We start from the raw sequence: 15,792 nt of genomic DNA, 5'->3' as shown, positions 1-15,792 counted from the left end.
AGAGTCCTTTTTAAAAAGGTCACCCATTTGCTGCCACAGTTAAATGTGAATTTAGAATAGGTGCATCTTCCATGCTGTTGTTTGGCATGTCAGTGTCTGGCCAAAGGAAAAGCTTGTACTGATCTGCTTTGACCACAGGGCTGCCTGTAAGTACTTTTCTGTTTCCTTGTGCTGTTGCCTGTGAAACTTGTATTTCTAGAGGTTTATGTGGTGTATAAACTTCAACTGCATTGGAAACCTGTATGGCTGGTAAGTCACTGAGTGACTAAAAAATGGGTATGTTAGCGTACTTCATTTCCACAGCCATTGTAGAGTTGTTCCTGATTTCTGGGTGAAGTGGATGGCAAATTACCTTATGTTTCAAATACATAGTCAGGATCTTAAAGGAGGAATAGAGCTGTCTGTTATCAGTTATGAACCTTAAATCCTTAACCAGTATGTGCTTGTAACAAGTGCAGCATCTTTAATGAACAAAGTGGGACACGACATGAGGATAACTGGAACTGCAGGTGTCTGATGTTAGTGTTGTGAATCCATGTGGAATGACAGAGAGATGCCATGCCTCTCTGACAGCATGTGGAAGCCACCAGCAGAGAGGTCCTGAAGCAGAACGCTAATGGCCCACTATGTCATGTTAAGCAATAGCTCAGTTTGAAGAATCAGTGTCTCCTGATGTTTATCACTGCTAGGAAAATGCAATCAAACATCTGCATGAAAAGCCTCATAATGGATATTGTGACCATCATTAGTGTTGTCTTGTAATCCAGTAATATGATCTGCACACAGTCTTGCTCTTCAAGGTCTTTCCTCCCTGTCCTTCCTACTCGTGTACTTGAAAAATGCTTTAGAAAGTGCCAGTTTATTTGTCCTTGTACTTCTGCCCCTCAATCATCACACTAGTAATAACAAACTGCATTAGTTTGATGTTACAGGCTGTTCTTCAGATCTCTCATCACAGCTGATTGGACTGTTGATCCATGGGATATGTATGCAGCAGGGATACCTCACACTTTCCTCCCTCAGCCCCCTGTTGTCAGTGTAAGCCCTACTCTGAATGGTTAAATGTAGGATGACCACTTGTATTTGTATCCCATAAAATGAAGACATCATTAGATTTGTTTTAACTGGTGTCCCTTGAAAACTGGATAGCAACTCCATAAGACTGTTGGCTTCAAGGAGGGTTTGGTTTGTTCTTGTCAATCTCAAAATTGACCAAGAACCTTAATTTACCTTATCTTCTGGACTGTGGTAGCACTTAAGAGGAATTAATGTAGATAAAGTTAGAACTTACTTTTCTGCTAGGACTAGTGAAAGAGATGTTTTTTTTCTTTCCTTTGTGGGTTTTTGGTTTGGGGGTGTTGGGGCTTTTTGATTTTTTTTTTTAATTGTTGTTTTGTTTGGTTTGGGTTTTTTTTTTTTGGGGGGGGGGGGGGAAGTTTTGTGGGCATGTAGTTGCAACACGTCACATGTAGTTTTACAGCTTTATCCAAAGAATCCAAAGAGCTGTTACCAGTGACTCAACATCATTGTGCTTTATTGTGAGGGGAGTACCTCCATGTGCTCTTGTTTGCAGAACTGTTACAGGTACAAAGCAGAAGCAGTTGCTGCAAGTTTTGGGGTGATGTAATCTATTTGGATACTGCAGTAAATGAGCATGGAATCTGTTTTGTACTGCAGTGAACTGATCAGCTTTTTGCTGAGAGAAGTTGTAAGAGATCTGAGCTGTGTAGCAGTGGTTGAAGATGCTAGAAGTAGTAGATGGGAAGCTTTGATATGAGAAACTTAACTTTTGTCTTAGCAACAGACACTGTTGACTTCTATTTTTGCTGTTTGAGGCTGTGTATAGAATCTTGATGTTGGTTATAGCCCTTCACTGGAACTGAAACAAGTAGCTACAGTGAAAACTGAAAACATTGTCTAAACTTTGAACACCTGTGACCATTAGAAACCAATCACTTGAATCAAAGTGATTTTCACTTTTTTCTTTACTGTAAAATCAGTAGTAGCTCATGAATGTAATAGAGGCAGGAAAAAAATTATTACTTTTTCAGCCTTTTGTTTTTGTAGTTTTCAGACTGAATGGTGCATCCTTAGTAGTGTGTAGACTACACAATGTGTATTAGCAGGTAAAATGGAATTGTAAGATCAGGTCTCTTTCTCTGAAAATCATAGATATGCTGATTTGATTATGGTTGATAATTCGAGGCATTTTAGTTTCCTTTCACCCATAACCCTTTCACCCTTCATTTTTCATTTAGCTGAATTTTAGGTGGGAGTTACTTCAGGGAATTGACATGGTCTGGAATCTAGACATGTTTGCACCCCAGACTCAGGAATATAGCAGCAAGAGTCCAGCTCTTCTTGGCAAATAGTTAAATTGGTTTGAATTATCATAAATAAAGCAATTATAGGTATCCTTAGTAGCAGGATGCTTCCTAGTTGTCTAGTCAGAACTCCTTCAGAAGAAAAAGAATGGAGATATAAACTTAAGGGAAAGTAGAAGAAACATTGAAATAATACCAATAAAACACCCCAACTTCCCAGAAGGTCCTCATGAGTCAGTCTTCCTAATAATTTTTTTGTTCTCTTCTCTTGATGAGACTCTCCCTTTGGCATTGCTTTCCTGCACCAAGTCATGCTTTTCTGTGTTCTCCTTGTCTGTCACACAACTAAATGTCATTCAGGTTTAAGTGATGACATGCTCAGTGAATTGCCATGGTCACTTCTGTCTCTTCAAGCTCTTCCAGCTTGTCACCTCTCTGTGCCAGTTGTTCCTGTCATCAGTTTTGCCTTTTCATTTCTGTTTCTCCATCTTTGTGTTGTTGTTTGTTGTTGTGCTTGTTTCCCTGTCCCCCATCCCCTTCCATCATGATCATTCTGAAGTCCTTCGCCCTCATCCTGGGCTCTGCTATGCCATGTTCCTCTGACTGGCTGGTTTTAAGAATGCTGACCCGCTGCCTCAGTGTTACTAAGTGAAAAATGATACAGATGGGAAGAGTTCACATCAGGTTGCTTCAGCTCCTTATAACTTTTAGGCCCTTGTAGTCCTGATCTTGTCTGTGGAGAGTTGGCCAGAACCAAGAATGAGGGACTGAGGCTAGGAAGGTCTTGGTTTATAGAAGAGAGCTTGTAGGAGGTGGTAAGAACACCCTATAATACTATGCAACTAACTGGTTCCTCTAGAGAAGGAAGGGTGTTGAAGAAGTTTGTATGTCCTTTGTCAATTTACAATGTGCAGTAATGTGTCAGGCCAAAATCCATGCAACCATGTGCTGTTACCACCAATGCCCTTCAGCATCTTTTTCTGGAGTCTGGAGATCAAAGGGGACAGTGGTAGGGCTGTGCTTGTCCGTCATCTAGTTTGGAATAAAGCTTTGGAAGCAGTCCAAAGTTCAAATTAAATTTCAAAATGAGTGGTAACAAAAGTAACCAGACCTTTACTGCACAGTGTAATTAATGTTACATAATGCCCAGAATCATAGTAACAACATGACTAACCACCTAACTGGATTCAAATACTGTTTTCCCAGCCAGGATGACAGATCAACAGCAACATGCTTCTAACAGTGGTCCCTGAACAGCCTGTCAAATCTGCTTAGGCACAAGACTCTATTTTGCTTAAACCTTCATTGGGAAAGGGGTGATGAAATGTGGCTGGCAGCCTGTTCTCGTGTTAACTGTGTATGGTGCTTAACAGTTTTGTTTGCTGACAAGTGCCTTCTGAAGTAATGGTGTCTTAGTAAGTGCACACCCAGAGTGCATCAGCAAGAGCCTGTGTGATATAAACTCAAATGCTACCCGAATCTAAAGTGACTGGCTCTGGAAATGATCCATTTGATGACTAGCTTGCTGCTGATGTGCCTTAGCTAGTTCTGTAGTTAAGTAAGGTGTTGTATGTGGCAGAGGAATTATTTTTCCACTGCACCTTGGAGTTAATGCAGACACCAGGTCAGCATGAGGATTCTACTACAGGATTGGCATCAAAAGCAAGATACATATTGCTTATGTGGGGTATTTTGACACTGAGACTTTATGCAGCTACAGAGTGATAGGCTACTGCAAAACTCCTTGGAAGCTGGATGTGCAGTTTTGGCTTGTTGGGATTTATGCATTGCCACTCACATCTCTGGAGAAGTAACCTCTAGTAACTTGTGCTGCCTTGAGAAAACCCCCTTATCAAGTTAAGTTGGCAAAGTGAGGAGGTTACTTCCTCTAATCAGAAGTTTTGTAAATCCTATAAAAAGGTACTACTTGCTTTTCAGTCTGAGGTAGTAACTAGATAAAAGAACTTGGAGAAATTAAAAGAAGTGTGTAGAGACTTTGTCCCAAGTTCAGTGGATAGTGGGCAGTGCTTGCACACAGTGCCACACAGCCTTCTGTGACAAAGAGAGGACAGGTGAGGATGTGAAGGCTGTATGATTTTACATGTCACCTGGCTTTTTCAATAACAACAAATCCGGTTGATGTCTTAATTGCTACTCTCACTTAGAGGAACTAGCAACACAGCAGCGTGTCTGGCAGTGAGACCTGGGTCTGAAAGTGCAGCTGTTTCATGTGCTGTTGTCTGTAGTCTGGGCACTGGGACCAGTAAGGCTCATTCAGCTCCAGTGGTTGACATGCAGCTCTACTGGGTGGTCTGGTGGCTTTGCCCTTGACATCCTTCCTCGGATGGCAGGCTTGGCACTGTTTCGGCTCCTTTTCTTTCTGTCTTTGAAGCCTTAATGGTTTGTTTGCTTCTGAGAACCAGGTGCCAGAACCAGTTTTCTGGCTTAGTGGAGTAGTTTCAGCACTGCTGAGAGAGGTTGGTGAGTTATGAAGAGAACCTAACAAACACCAAGCAGGATGACACACAGCTTTTATGTGCAGTGTGCACCTGGACTTGCCCAGCATGACTCACTTCCCCATGGCCCAGCATCTGCTCACCGTGTTTCACAAAGTCTTGTTGCACCCAGGTGATATTCGTACAGCTTTGGCTTTAGCTTTGTGTTGGATTCCCATTAGCCAGGGCTGGTTCACCTGTTGATTTCAACATAATGTTGAAAGGGGTCTTTGCACTGCAAAAAGGACTTTCCTAGAGTACTTGAAACTGGCTCTTCTTGTCCCCAGTCCTGTCACCAGCAGCAAGGAGGAAATAGCTAAGCTGTCTGTGTAATCCTCACCGTCCTTCAATATGTAACATTTGCAGTTGGAATCTGCAATGGAAACAGTGAGCCCCAAGTGTCTTTGACTGGGGAATGATGGGTGTGAATGTTAGATCTGCCCTGTGTTGTTCTACTCTGCTGCCTGTGGGGATGTACCAGAGGCCTCCATGGTTTTGAAGAACAGCTGTTGGGCATTTCAGTCTGTGAGCTGGAGGACTTTGGATACAAAGGGCAGCTCTGAGTTTTTGTCATGCATAATGTCACAAGAAGCACTTACAAATAAATTCAGTTACTCAAGGAATTATGCTGTGGTGTCTTGAGATAGACCTTGTGATGTACTTCTAGTCTTGCAAAAAACCCATGTTAGTGAATGTACCATAAGCATCCTGGAGCAGGGTTTTAGATGACAGCTAATTCTATCTTGAACAACTCTTTTTGTGAGGCAGGCCTAGTTAAAAACTGGCTAGGCACTTCTGTGTTTAACATCTTGGCCATGTAGGATTTGCATCCAAATTCTAAATGTTGTGGGCAGTAGATGAGGCCTGTTATCATTGGTTTCTTGTGTATATTCAAAATATCTTCCTCATGGTACCATTTATTGTGTACCTGTTTTATGCCTTGCCCAGGTGTCTAGACAAGTACCATGCTGGCTAACTGGCTATGTACTCACTATGGTAGTATTCCTTTTTAGAGCAGCAGGGATTAAACTGAAGAGGATCAGTGTGGTATTTCCAGTAGGAAGAGCTATTCTTAATGCCAGGGGAGGCAGGGTGTGCTTCATGGGGCTGGGACATGGGGCATGGGGCCTCTGAGTGCTGTGATCTGTAACTCTTTTGTCTTCCTGATTACCCTGGTTGTGTCTTGGCTGTTCGCTGTTTTGGTTTTTCAGATGGGGCTTCCCCCCCCCTTGTTTATTGTACTATTTCAATTGGCAGACCCTGGGCTAAGTTATTTGTCTGCGCAATTGGTTTCAAGGCTAAAAAATACGTTTGCTTATCTGTCTTGGGAGCAGGCATGTCAGGTGTCTGTCTGCATTGTGTTCCATAACCTAGAGATAAGACTCTGGAACTGCATAGACTTACTCTGTGCTACATATATCAAGTTGTTCAAGCTGTTCTAAAATGTTTTTCAGGTTCTAAATGGCTTCTAAGAAGTTGGGATCCGACTCTCATGGTAAGTGAAATTTGTTATCCTTGTCTTTTCAACAAGATGAATCCTACTATTGCTGCTGACTAATATCTTAGCCTAGACAGTCCATAGAGACGAATCTGTTTAGCCTCTGAGTAGTTTTTTGTTAGGAATGAAGTGCCTTGGCTTCCTTCTTGCATAGTTGCTTGCTGATGCTGTGTTTGCCTATTCTCTGATTAAACTGAAAATCAGTCTCTGGCTGTTCCCTCTTCCTTCATGGCAGAATAACACATTCCCCTTCCCCAAGGTTGAACTGCTCTGGTGTTTGCTGAAGTGGACACTAGATCTGTAGCATCTTCCTGTGGAAGTCACATGAGAGGTTGAATTGAAAGTGCAACTTTCAGTATAACATTCAATTTTGCTTCATTTTTGCTCAGCCATGAATTTGTCTCCTAAATTGGACTAAATCTGGTTCAGAAGGCAAGTGAAGAAGAGGTTCTATTTTTCTGTCATCTACATATGAGATGCATAAAGTCATGCAGGTGATTGGTATCATAAAAGTTATTTGCCTGTAATGTCCTTATTTTTTCGAAAATGGGGTGTAATTTCAGTGTAATTCATATTACTGTGGAATATTCAGTTCGTTGTATGCAATGTGGCTTCCTCAAATCAGTACGCATGACTTTTCAGGCTATCAAAACTTCTGCTTTTAGAAATTCAGCCTTGATCTTTCTGGATAATTTTTCCAATAAAAGGGTCCTGAGGAATTCCGTTTTTTCTGGAGCTTTTTATTCAGTCTTGCAAGTGTAAAGTTGAAGTACAAAGTAAGAAATGTCTCACTTAAATACATGGCTAAAGATTAATAAAAATAGCCTACCAAAACTTCATTTCTAGATGGTCTCCTCCTTTGCTGTGGTCCAGTGACCCTGCTGCAAGACAACTGTTTTCTTCATTTGATAGCTGCCAGCTCTTTAGCAGTTCCTCCTGTGTCTGTATATGGTCTCTATGAACACTCCAATATGCTTGTCTTTCATGTCTGTTTTTATTTCTCTCCTTGCCTAACCAGACTAGCAAAGGCACTGCTCAGAGCTAGAATTCAGCATGTCTTAAATATTTCCCAGAACAATATGGTGTGGTGGAACATGCTCCTGGCTTCAACATAACAAGATCCAAACAAACGGTGCTGTGAGCTGCTTGGTTAACTTGTCTGCTCCTTTGTGTACCTCTGTTCCTAATCACACCATCAGAGTACTGTTTCTTAGGAGTAGTGGAACAATTCTGTTGTCTTAATTATGTCTTAAGAGATCAGCAGGGCAGTTGTTTCAGTCTTCTCCTGGGTTGTTAAGAGTAATCTCACTAAGTGAGTTTTGGTTTAGAGCATCCGTCCCAATGGCTGCCTTCAGCTCTGTGTCTCTGGCAGGCTGATGAACTTGGTCAATATAGTTGATGTATCTCTTGTGATTGTTGTTGAGCTGCTTATTAGAGGTCAGAGGGCTGTCACTGAATCACAGAATGGCTGAGACTGGCAAGGACATCTGCAGATTGTCATGTCCAAGCCCCCTGCTCAGGCAGGGTAACCTCTAGAGCAGGTTGCTCAGGACTGTGGTCAAATGGAGATGAAGATGGGAACACAAGGTAGGAGTGAAGAAAAAGGAACCCCTTTTCCTGTGTGGGTTATGTCAAGTGTTGTGCTTCAATATTTCCATTGTATTATTGCTGTCACTATACAATTTCAAAGTTTTTAACTCTTGATTTCTGAGAATTCCAGCAACTAAGTTCCACATGGTTTCAAAACTGTTCCCCATTCATAACTCATAACTGTTTTGGGGTTTTTTTTTTTCTGAAGTGCTTCCATTTTGCTGCCAAACTGAAGGACACTTCTATGAGTTACACTGGAGAGAAACCTTACTCGTGTAGTATGTTGTGCCAGGAATGTAGTACAGAGCACAGTGTCAGAGACCAGGCCTATTCTCAGAAATTACTCAGTATGCTTTTATCTGATACAAGGATGAAGTGGCTAACAGCCTTACTAAATAACAGTTTGGTAAAAACTTAAATTGCTTCAATTGAATATGTGACTGTTTTAATGTCTCTCATAATATCTTATTTATGCAGGTTTTTCTTACTGCTTTAGAATGTGCTGTTTAAAACAATTTGCACCCTTTACTCCTCAGTATGTTCAGTGTGATCTGTTGACAAAAAGAAAAGGTTTCTTGGCTCTCTGGATAATATTTCAGCTTCACCAAGCTAGTACTTTTCTGATTGGGCTGGAACAAACTGAATGCTAAGTATTTTTGCATCAGACTTTTTGCCATCAAATGCCCTAAACCATTTGATGTATTTTTAATATGCGCTTACGGGCTTTTTCTCATAGTTATATTCACAATGAGGTTATAGCAGGAATTGTTATTTAAAAATCAGTTTACTGGGGAGAAACTAGGAAGTTTTTATTCCTTAGTCAAGCTTCTGGGGTTAAGCTGGCAGCTGTCAATATAGGTAGTCTAGGTGTGTTTAGTTTTTTTTATTTGCTGTGTAAAACAAGAGTGTTGGTAAACACCAAAGTTTGTGCTTGTTGCCTCTGTGGCTGGTATCTATTTCAGGTGTTGGTGTTCAAGGGAAAGTGTCCACTACATATTGTCAATAGGTCTAATAAGACAAGTATTGGCATGCTGAGCAATTTGGGCTTGGAGATCCATGTGGAGAGGTAATGTTGCTGTGCTTGGATCATCTGGCTTGGAACAGGACTTGTGCCAGTGGGACTTAGCAGGATGTGGTAGCAGCAATCAGCAGATCTGGTTGTCTCTGACCTGGCCATGATTTGCTGCTCTGGGTGCAGAGGCTGCCACAGCTGTTTCTTCTGTATGAGCAAATGCTTTGGCATATCTGGCTCTCAAATTGTCAGGTCAGGTATGATTTGGGTGCTGTATTGCAAATAGTGATAATGTTGGTCAGTGAGGTGCTGTCTGCATGCTGGGCTGTGCAATGCTTGAATGTGTGATTCCCAGTAAGGATCACTGAAAATACTATTGTATTCTACCTGGAGCATTTTTTTTTCATCTGGGAGGTGCAGGTGGGATGTAGGTTGTTCATCCTGATGGTTTCAAAGTATCCTCGCAGGACTCTGTGGCCAACCAGTGTGTGCATGTATGAGAGTATGAGAGCTCAAGTAATGACAGCACATCAGCCTGTAACTGCAAATTGACAGGATGTTCCTGTTTTTGAGAGCTGCTCAGCCTCTTGGAGTCTGTGGCTTGCAGATGAATCAACAGTGAGGGAACACAAACAGTACTTAAACAGCCATCAGAGTATAAAAATGGGTCAGATGAAAACAGCAAGTCACAGTTCACTGAGCAAGGGCTTGGTCACTGAACACCATCTTAGACATTGCCACTAATGTCTTTCTGTATCTGTGTCACTCAGGGAGAAGTAACAAGTGAGGCCTAGAGGCACTCCTCAGTTTGTTACACATGCCAGAAACCTTGCCTGTGATTCCAAAATCTTAGACCAGTGATCCAAGAGGCCACTTTTAGTTAATGGAAAAGCTGTTTAGTTTGTATTTTGGGTTTTCTCATACTTCTTCACTGCAGCTCAAGGAAAACACACCAACAGTCTGGCTGCTTGGAGGTGGTTGAGCTCTAAGTGTTTTTTCCATGTGAATTTGCAGGAAAAGTGTCATCCTAGATACAAAGGACAGATGTAGGGCCTGGTAAAGTTAGATTGCCTTGTTTCAAAAATTAGGGGTTTTGTGCTAAATAGTCTTGGTATTTCAGTGTGTTTCATTTAAAGTGGAATGGCTTTGGTTCATCACTTTGCTTTTGTGACCACTTTTGTACAAATGTTACTTACTACTTGCATATCAAAACCTGGATTGTAGTTTGTCTCAGTTGTCCCAAAGCTGGGTAATCTTAAAACCTGTTTGGAATATGACAAAAAATGATGGATCTTTTTATAGAGATAGAATGCAGTGTTCAGAAGAGCTTCAGCATCCAGTTGTGTAGGAATAGTGTTGTCACAAATGAACTAAGATACTGGCTGCATTGATGTCAAAATCTGGTGCATTGAGGTTTTGAGGGGCTTTGCCTTTTTTTTTTTTTTTTTTTTAACACTTACAGGCTAGAATTTAGGAATGAAACAAACTCTGAGCAAATTCCCTAATCTAAACTGAGACACTGAGGTCCAAACAGCTTCAAACTCCTTTTGTGTTGTTATCTGGTGTAGATGCTGCAGCAGAGATAAAATAGCTCCCAAATACAGCAATGTGAGTCTGAATTGCAAGCATGAAACTTGTGAGTTGTGGAAGTTTTCTTTCTTAATACAATTTCTGCTTCTGTTTTCAGGGCCTTTCAGTTACCTTGATGATGTCCCATTTAAGATAGGAGACAAGTTCAAAACCCCAGCAAAGGTTGGATTACCCATTGGTTTCTGCCTTCCTGATTCTTCTCAGCTTGTCAGAGAAGCCCAGGTAAATTATATTTTGCCTTTCTGCTCTCTCCCCTCACTCCTGGCCCCAACATATGGTGCTGTACATTCCAAATTGTCACAGTTTGCACACATGACAGTCTTGTATTTCTAGAAGATCTGTTAGGCTGTATAGAAAAATAAAATATCATAGGTCATGCCAAAAGCTTCTAATTTTTATTGCCTTAAAAAGCCATTAGGCTTTTATTTTTAAGCATTTGTTTTAGTCTATCTGCTTCAAAGAAGCAGTGATTTTGTGTAGTAGTTTTAAATGTTACTGTGATGAAATTTGAATATAATTTTTAAGAGCAAATATGCTAAGAACTGATACACCTGGGCAATGGCATAATTTTCAGTTCTTGTTTTCTGTGTAGTTCTTCTGTGTTTGTCTGTGTAGTTCTGAGTAAGAATTCTTTTCAAGCTGTGGGGCAAACAGTTTACAGCTTGATACACGGATGGCTTCCCTGACTTGAGGAGCATGCTTCTGTAAAATAAACTGTTAGTAGCATAAAATCAATTGCTTTAGCATAACTGTTGGAAATCTAATCTCCAAATGCAGGTTGTGATACAGGAAGTCTAATTGATTTATGTTTTCTCATTTGGATCCATGATTTTCCTTGAGCAGTCCCAATTGATGATTGTTTTTACTTTGTGTGTGACAGATTGCTGTAGGTGATTCTGCTTTTTTCTTCTTGTTTCTGTTTTCTCCCTGCCCTGTATATTACCTTGTTATCCTACATCATGGCTTTTCCCTCATAACCATTAAACAATTCCCTGATTGTCCTAGTACCCGTATTTCCACTCAGTTAAGCTGGTGTGGGAGAGCCAAAGGAGCTTCTGATGTCCTGTTGCTCACTTAATTGTGCTGTGTCTCCATTTTACTGCCAAGCTGGGGCTCAGCCAGTGTAGTGTGCCTGTTCAGACTGCAACACTCTGCACAGTGTGGACTGTGCATCTCACAGTGCAATTTGACTCTTTTACAGCTGTAGCAAGTACCATTAAAAAAAAAAGTGCAGGAAATACGGCTTCCCACCCATTTTTTTAGTATAAAATATATGTAGATGTTTAAAGATAGATTTAGGCTCCTCAGAATTTTGCTCTTTACAACTAAGCCGCTCTGTGGTCAGTACACTGGTAATGAGTAGATGCCTCCCTGTGCTGATCTGGCCTTAAAGGACCTGAGGTTAAATGGGAAAAGCCTTTGAGATCCTGTCACATCAGTAACTACAACAAAATCTGCTGCCGCCTGTAGGTGTTGTCGTTGGTGTAGCCACATATCCCCTTTGGCTGGTGAGACACTGCACTGGAGTGAGAATTAAAATACCTCCTAAACCAATGGGTGTGACACTCAAATATCAAGTCCCTTAGGAATCTTCTAGGGGAAATTGAGTAATACTATATTGGCCTTTGGATGCAAAAATACTCTGCTGAATGATATGTAGAACTTGTGGACTGGGGGTAGTTCAGTGGTGCCAGATCAGGGTGTGATTGTTCATCTAATAACTCATTAGACTTCCCCTTGCTATGTCTCTTCTCCTGGGGGAAGAAGGTGGGAGGGCTGTGAAACTGATCTTGGGATGATGAGTAGTTCTAAAACAAAACTTAATGTAGGAAGGAGGCAAAATACAGTATTCTAATCCAGGCTGCAGCCAGATTTTGCTGTTAGTGGCAAAATTAAGTAGTTCTGGTTTCTGCCAGCTTCATCACTCTGCAGGTTGTGAAAAAATGTTGCCTGTCCCTGGTAATTCACGTAGCTCTTCTTCTCTTTATGTTGCTGCTAGAAGTAGCAGCTGTGATCCTTATAACTTATGTTTTGTTTTGGTGTTTGTTTTTTTTTTTTTTTTTTTTTTTACTTTCCCTTCTCTCCTTTCCCCTCTACCCCCATCCAGTATGACTTCTCACTGGAAAAGAAAACAATCGAGTGGGCTGAAGACATCAAAAAAATTCAGGCTGCCCAGAGAGAAGCTGAACGCAAGGCAGAAGAAGCTCTGACAAACTCAAAAGCTGCTCCAGAGGACAGCACCAAGATGGGGTTCTCAGAGGGAGCTTGCCCTGAAGCTATGCCTCCTCCTATTAATCCCATCCTTGCTAGCCTGCAGCACAATAATATTCTGACTCCTACCCCAGCCAACAGCAGCTCTGTGAAGCAAAAGGTCCTCAGTCCACCTCGTCCAAAGGCAGATTTCAACCCAGCTGATTTTGAATGTGAAGAAGACCCATTTGACAAACTGGAATTAAAAACTATCGATGATAAGGAGGAATTAAAAAATATCCTTGAAATTCATGTTGGTACTACTGGGCCAATTGTTGCCCAGCTGTTAGATAATACTTTGCCTAAAGGAGGGTCTGAGTCTGTTTTGCAAGATGAGGAAGTTCTGGCATCCATAGAAAGGGCCACGTTGGACTTCAAACCCCTTCACAAACCCAATGGCTTTATCACTTTACCACAGCTGGGAAACTGTGAAAAGATGTCCTTGTCTTCCAAAGTGTCCCTTTCCCCCATCACTTCAGTGAGCAATATCAAATCCCTGTCATTCCCTAAGCTTGACTCCGATGAGGGTGATCAGAAATCATCAAAGCTCACGAGCACTTTCCACAGCACTACCTGTCTCCGCAATGGCACTTTGCTCAGCTCTTTGCAGACCTGTGCTCAGAGCAAAGCCAGTGAACTGAATGGACACCATATGCTTGGTCTTTCCGCTCTAAATGAGGACAGTGGTAGGGAGACGTTATCCTCTTCATCCAGGCTGTCTTCCCTGGCTGTTTCGACTGTTTGTACAGAAGAAGAATCATCTCAAAGCACACCGACTACGGTAAACATGGAGTGGTGTAGAACTGGGGTTGCTGGGGAGAGGTGGAGGTGCAGAGGCAACTCTTGCCTCTAAATTGCCTTGTTGCTTTGGTTATCGTTTCATTTACTAGGAGCGAAATGTAGATCCTCTTAATTTACGTGGCAAATTGATCAATCCAACAGCTCTCTGTGCTGGTAGTTCTGAACCTCCCATTATTACTCTGCATTTTTCCCCAAATTTGATATTTTTAGACCAATTCCAGTGATTGTTCTTTCAGCTTTTCAGCTCTCATATGTTGTTGATAGTTGCACACCTTTGAGTTAAGCATGTAAGGCATCTTCTGTGTACAGTCCTGCATTTTTTCCTACCAAGATGAGGTATATCAGATTCTGAAGTGATGTTAGGCTTTGAATCAAATCTCTTCTAGTTTTCTTCCTTGGTTTGCTTGTTTGTTTGCTGGAAATACTGGGAAATGCAGGCTTCTCAAGGAATAGAAGTAATAATAGGTTAAAACACACAGATGTGCTCTGCCACTCAGGGAAGAAAAAAGTGCTTGCGGTTGACCTGCAGTGAAGTAAGCCTATTTTTTTTTTTTTGTTTGTTTCAGTTTTCTTCCTGAGATCCTTTAAAAATCTAATCTTTAAAAGGAAAAGAAATTCTAGTGATTTGAAATCTCGTGTTCACCCTCTTTCTTGTGAAGGAGGGTGGAGTCACTGCTTGGTGGAGGCCAAAACCAACCCTGAAGATCATCTTGTATTTTTAATGTTACAGTTGGTCACCATACACCTCTGAGACGGGAGATTGACTCTTCATTTCCTCAATCTTGTTGCAAGTTCTAAAATTACTTTGAGGACAGTAACTTCACACCGGCTGTTGTTTTTGTCTCTTTGTGAATAAGAGCAGAGATTAGATTAAGCTTGTGGGCTTTTTTTATGAAGAACCTCAGATCTGGATACCAGTAGTCATGAAGCCTAGTGAAAGCTGTGTAGTCAAATACTCTATCTAGTTCTAAAATGATCTGGGGGGCTTCTTTTGTCCTGTATAAGCAGTGTTTCAGTGATTCTGTGGTTTTAGTGGCATACCGTAGGTTTTTCTTTGACACCATGTCCTCTGAAACAAGTGACGCTGCTTCTCCCCTTCTGTTCTGCCACCTCTTTTCAGGGTTAGGTAAATGCACTCATAACTGCGAAGTACAATATTCTGGGAAATACTGTATCTGACAGAGCACAACAGAACAGCTGTTCACTGATGGCTGGAACAAATTCGGTGCTGTTAACTTTGGCAGGAGCAGCAGTGTGCTGAGCACCTGCTCACTTCTGCAGGTCACAGGTGTGAGAGGGAGCTGTATGACCTCAGTCATAGAACACGTTTCTTCTCTGGGGATGAAAGATCACTTACAACTAGATAGATTGGCATTAAGATGCCTGAATTTACACTCAAACTATTCAAATCTCTCTGCTGAATTAAAATTCTTTAAAGAGCAAGAGGGAAGGTGTGTTCTTGACAATGCTGTAAGGGAAGAAGCAAAGTGAGGAAAAAAGTGGACTTACTAGGAGAAGTAATAAAATGAATTCATTAATTTGAAACTATTTATGCTTTGGAAGTAGTGAACCAAGAAATAACTAAGCTGACAGAACTTAGTTCTTTCTGTTTAAATTCCAAGACTTCAGATTATACTTGTTTTATGTTTCCACAATATAATTCCACTGGAAAATGATGGCTGAGATGCAAGAAATTTAAGTAAATGCAACAAAATAATTTAAGTAAATGTAACAAAAATCCTCAGAGTATGAAAACAGTAGAAAGAAATCACAGTCATCTCTATGGCTGGGAGCAGAAGGCTCATGTCCCAGTGTATTCCACAGTGATATGATTTTTTTTTCCCCTCACAAGATATAAATTTTAACTTTGAATTTGCAGTTACCATGGGAGTTTTTGCTTTACCAGTGAATTGGATCTAGGAATCTGTGGATGGAAATAAATCTGTGGTTTCTCTGAGGCTGTGGTGGTCCCCTCTCCTCACTTTTATTTTTTCTTGGAACTCAGTAGTTTGATTTTTCACAGCTTTGGCAGATGCAGAAATGACTAATGAAGACAGCAGGTTGAAATTAAACTCAAGTAGATTGAGTAGGAGGAGTTGGTTTTCCCAGACTCTTGAATCTCTGGTGTCAGAAACAGTTTGGTTTTCCTGGCTGCAGTATCAATAGCAAAGCATCATCCTGCAGTCTGATAACCAGCTGATTTCAGGGCTACTCCAGGCCCTTGTTTCAGTG

The 15,792-nt window shown here is 41.2% G+C and overlaps 1 protein-coding gene across 4 annotated transcripts in view; it reads left to right on the top strand.

The window, feature by feature from the left end:
• UBAP1 (ubiquitin associated protein 1) overlaps positions 1-15,792 on the top strand; it is a 33,800-nt gene that overhangs the window by 11,185 nt on the left and 6,823 nt on the right. For 3 of the 4 annotated variants that reach the window (XM_039566973.1, XM_039566972.1, XM_010395045.4), the window contains exons 2-4: positions 6,274-6,314; positions 10,607-10,731; positions 12,617-13,540. In XM_039566973.1, coding sequence (XP_039422907.1) covers positions 6,281-6,314; positions 10,607-10,731; positions 12,617-13,540 — 1,083 coding nt within the window. In that variant the 5' untranslated portion in view covers positions 6,274-6,280. The remainder of the gene's footprint in view (positions 1-6,273; positions 6,315-10,606; positions 10,732-12,616; positions 13,541-15,792) is intronic. The other variant, XM_039566974.1, reaches the window with a different exon arrangement.

The sequence above is a fragment of the Corvus cornix genome, chromosome Z, assembly GCF_000738735.6.
Source record: "Corvus cornix cornix isolate S_Up_H32 chromosome Z, ASM73873v5, whole genome shotgun sequence".
In the NCBI taxonomy this organism is placed as follows: domain Eukaryota; kingdom Metazoa; phylum Chordata; class Aves; order Passeriformes; family Corvidae; genus Corvus; species Corvus cornix.
This window is presented reverse-complemented; position numbering and strand designations above follow the sequence as displayed.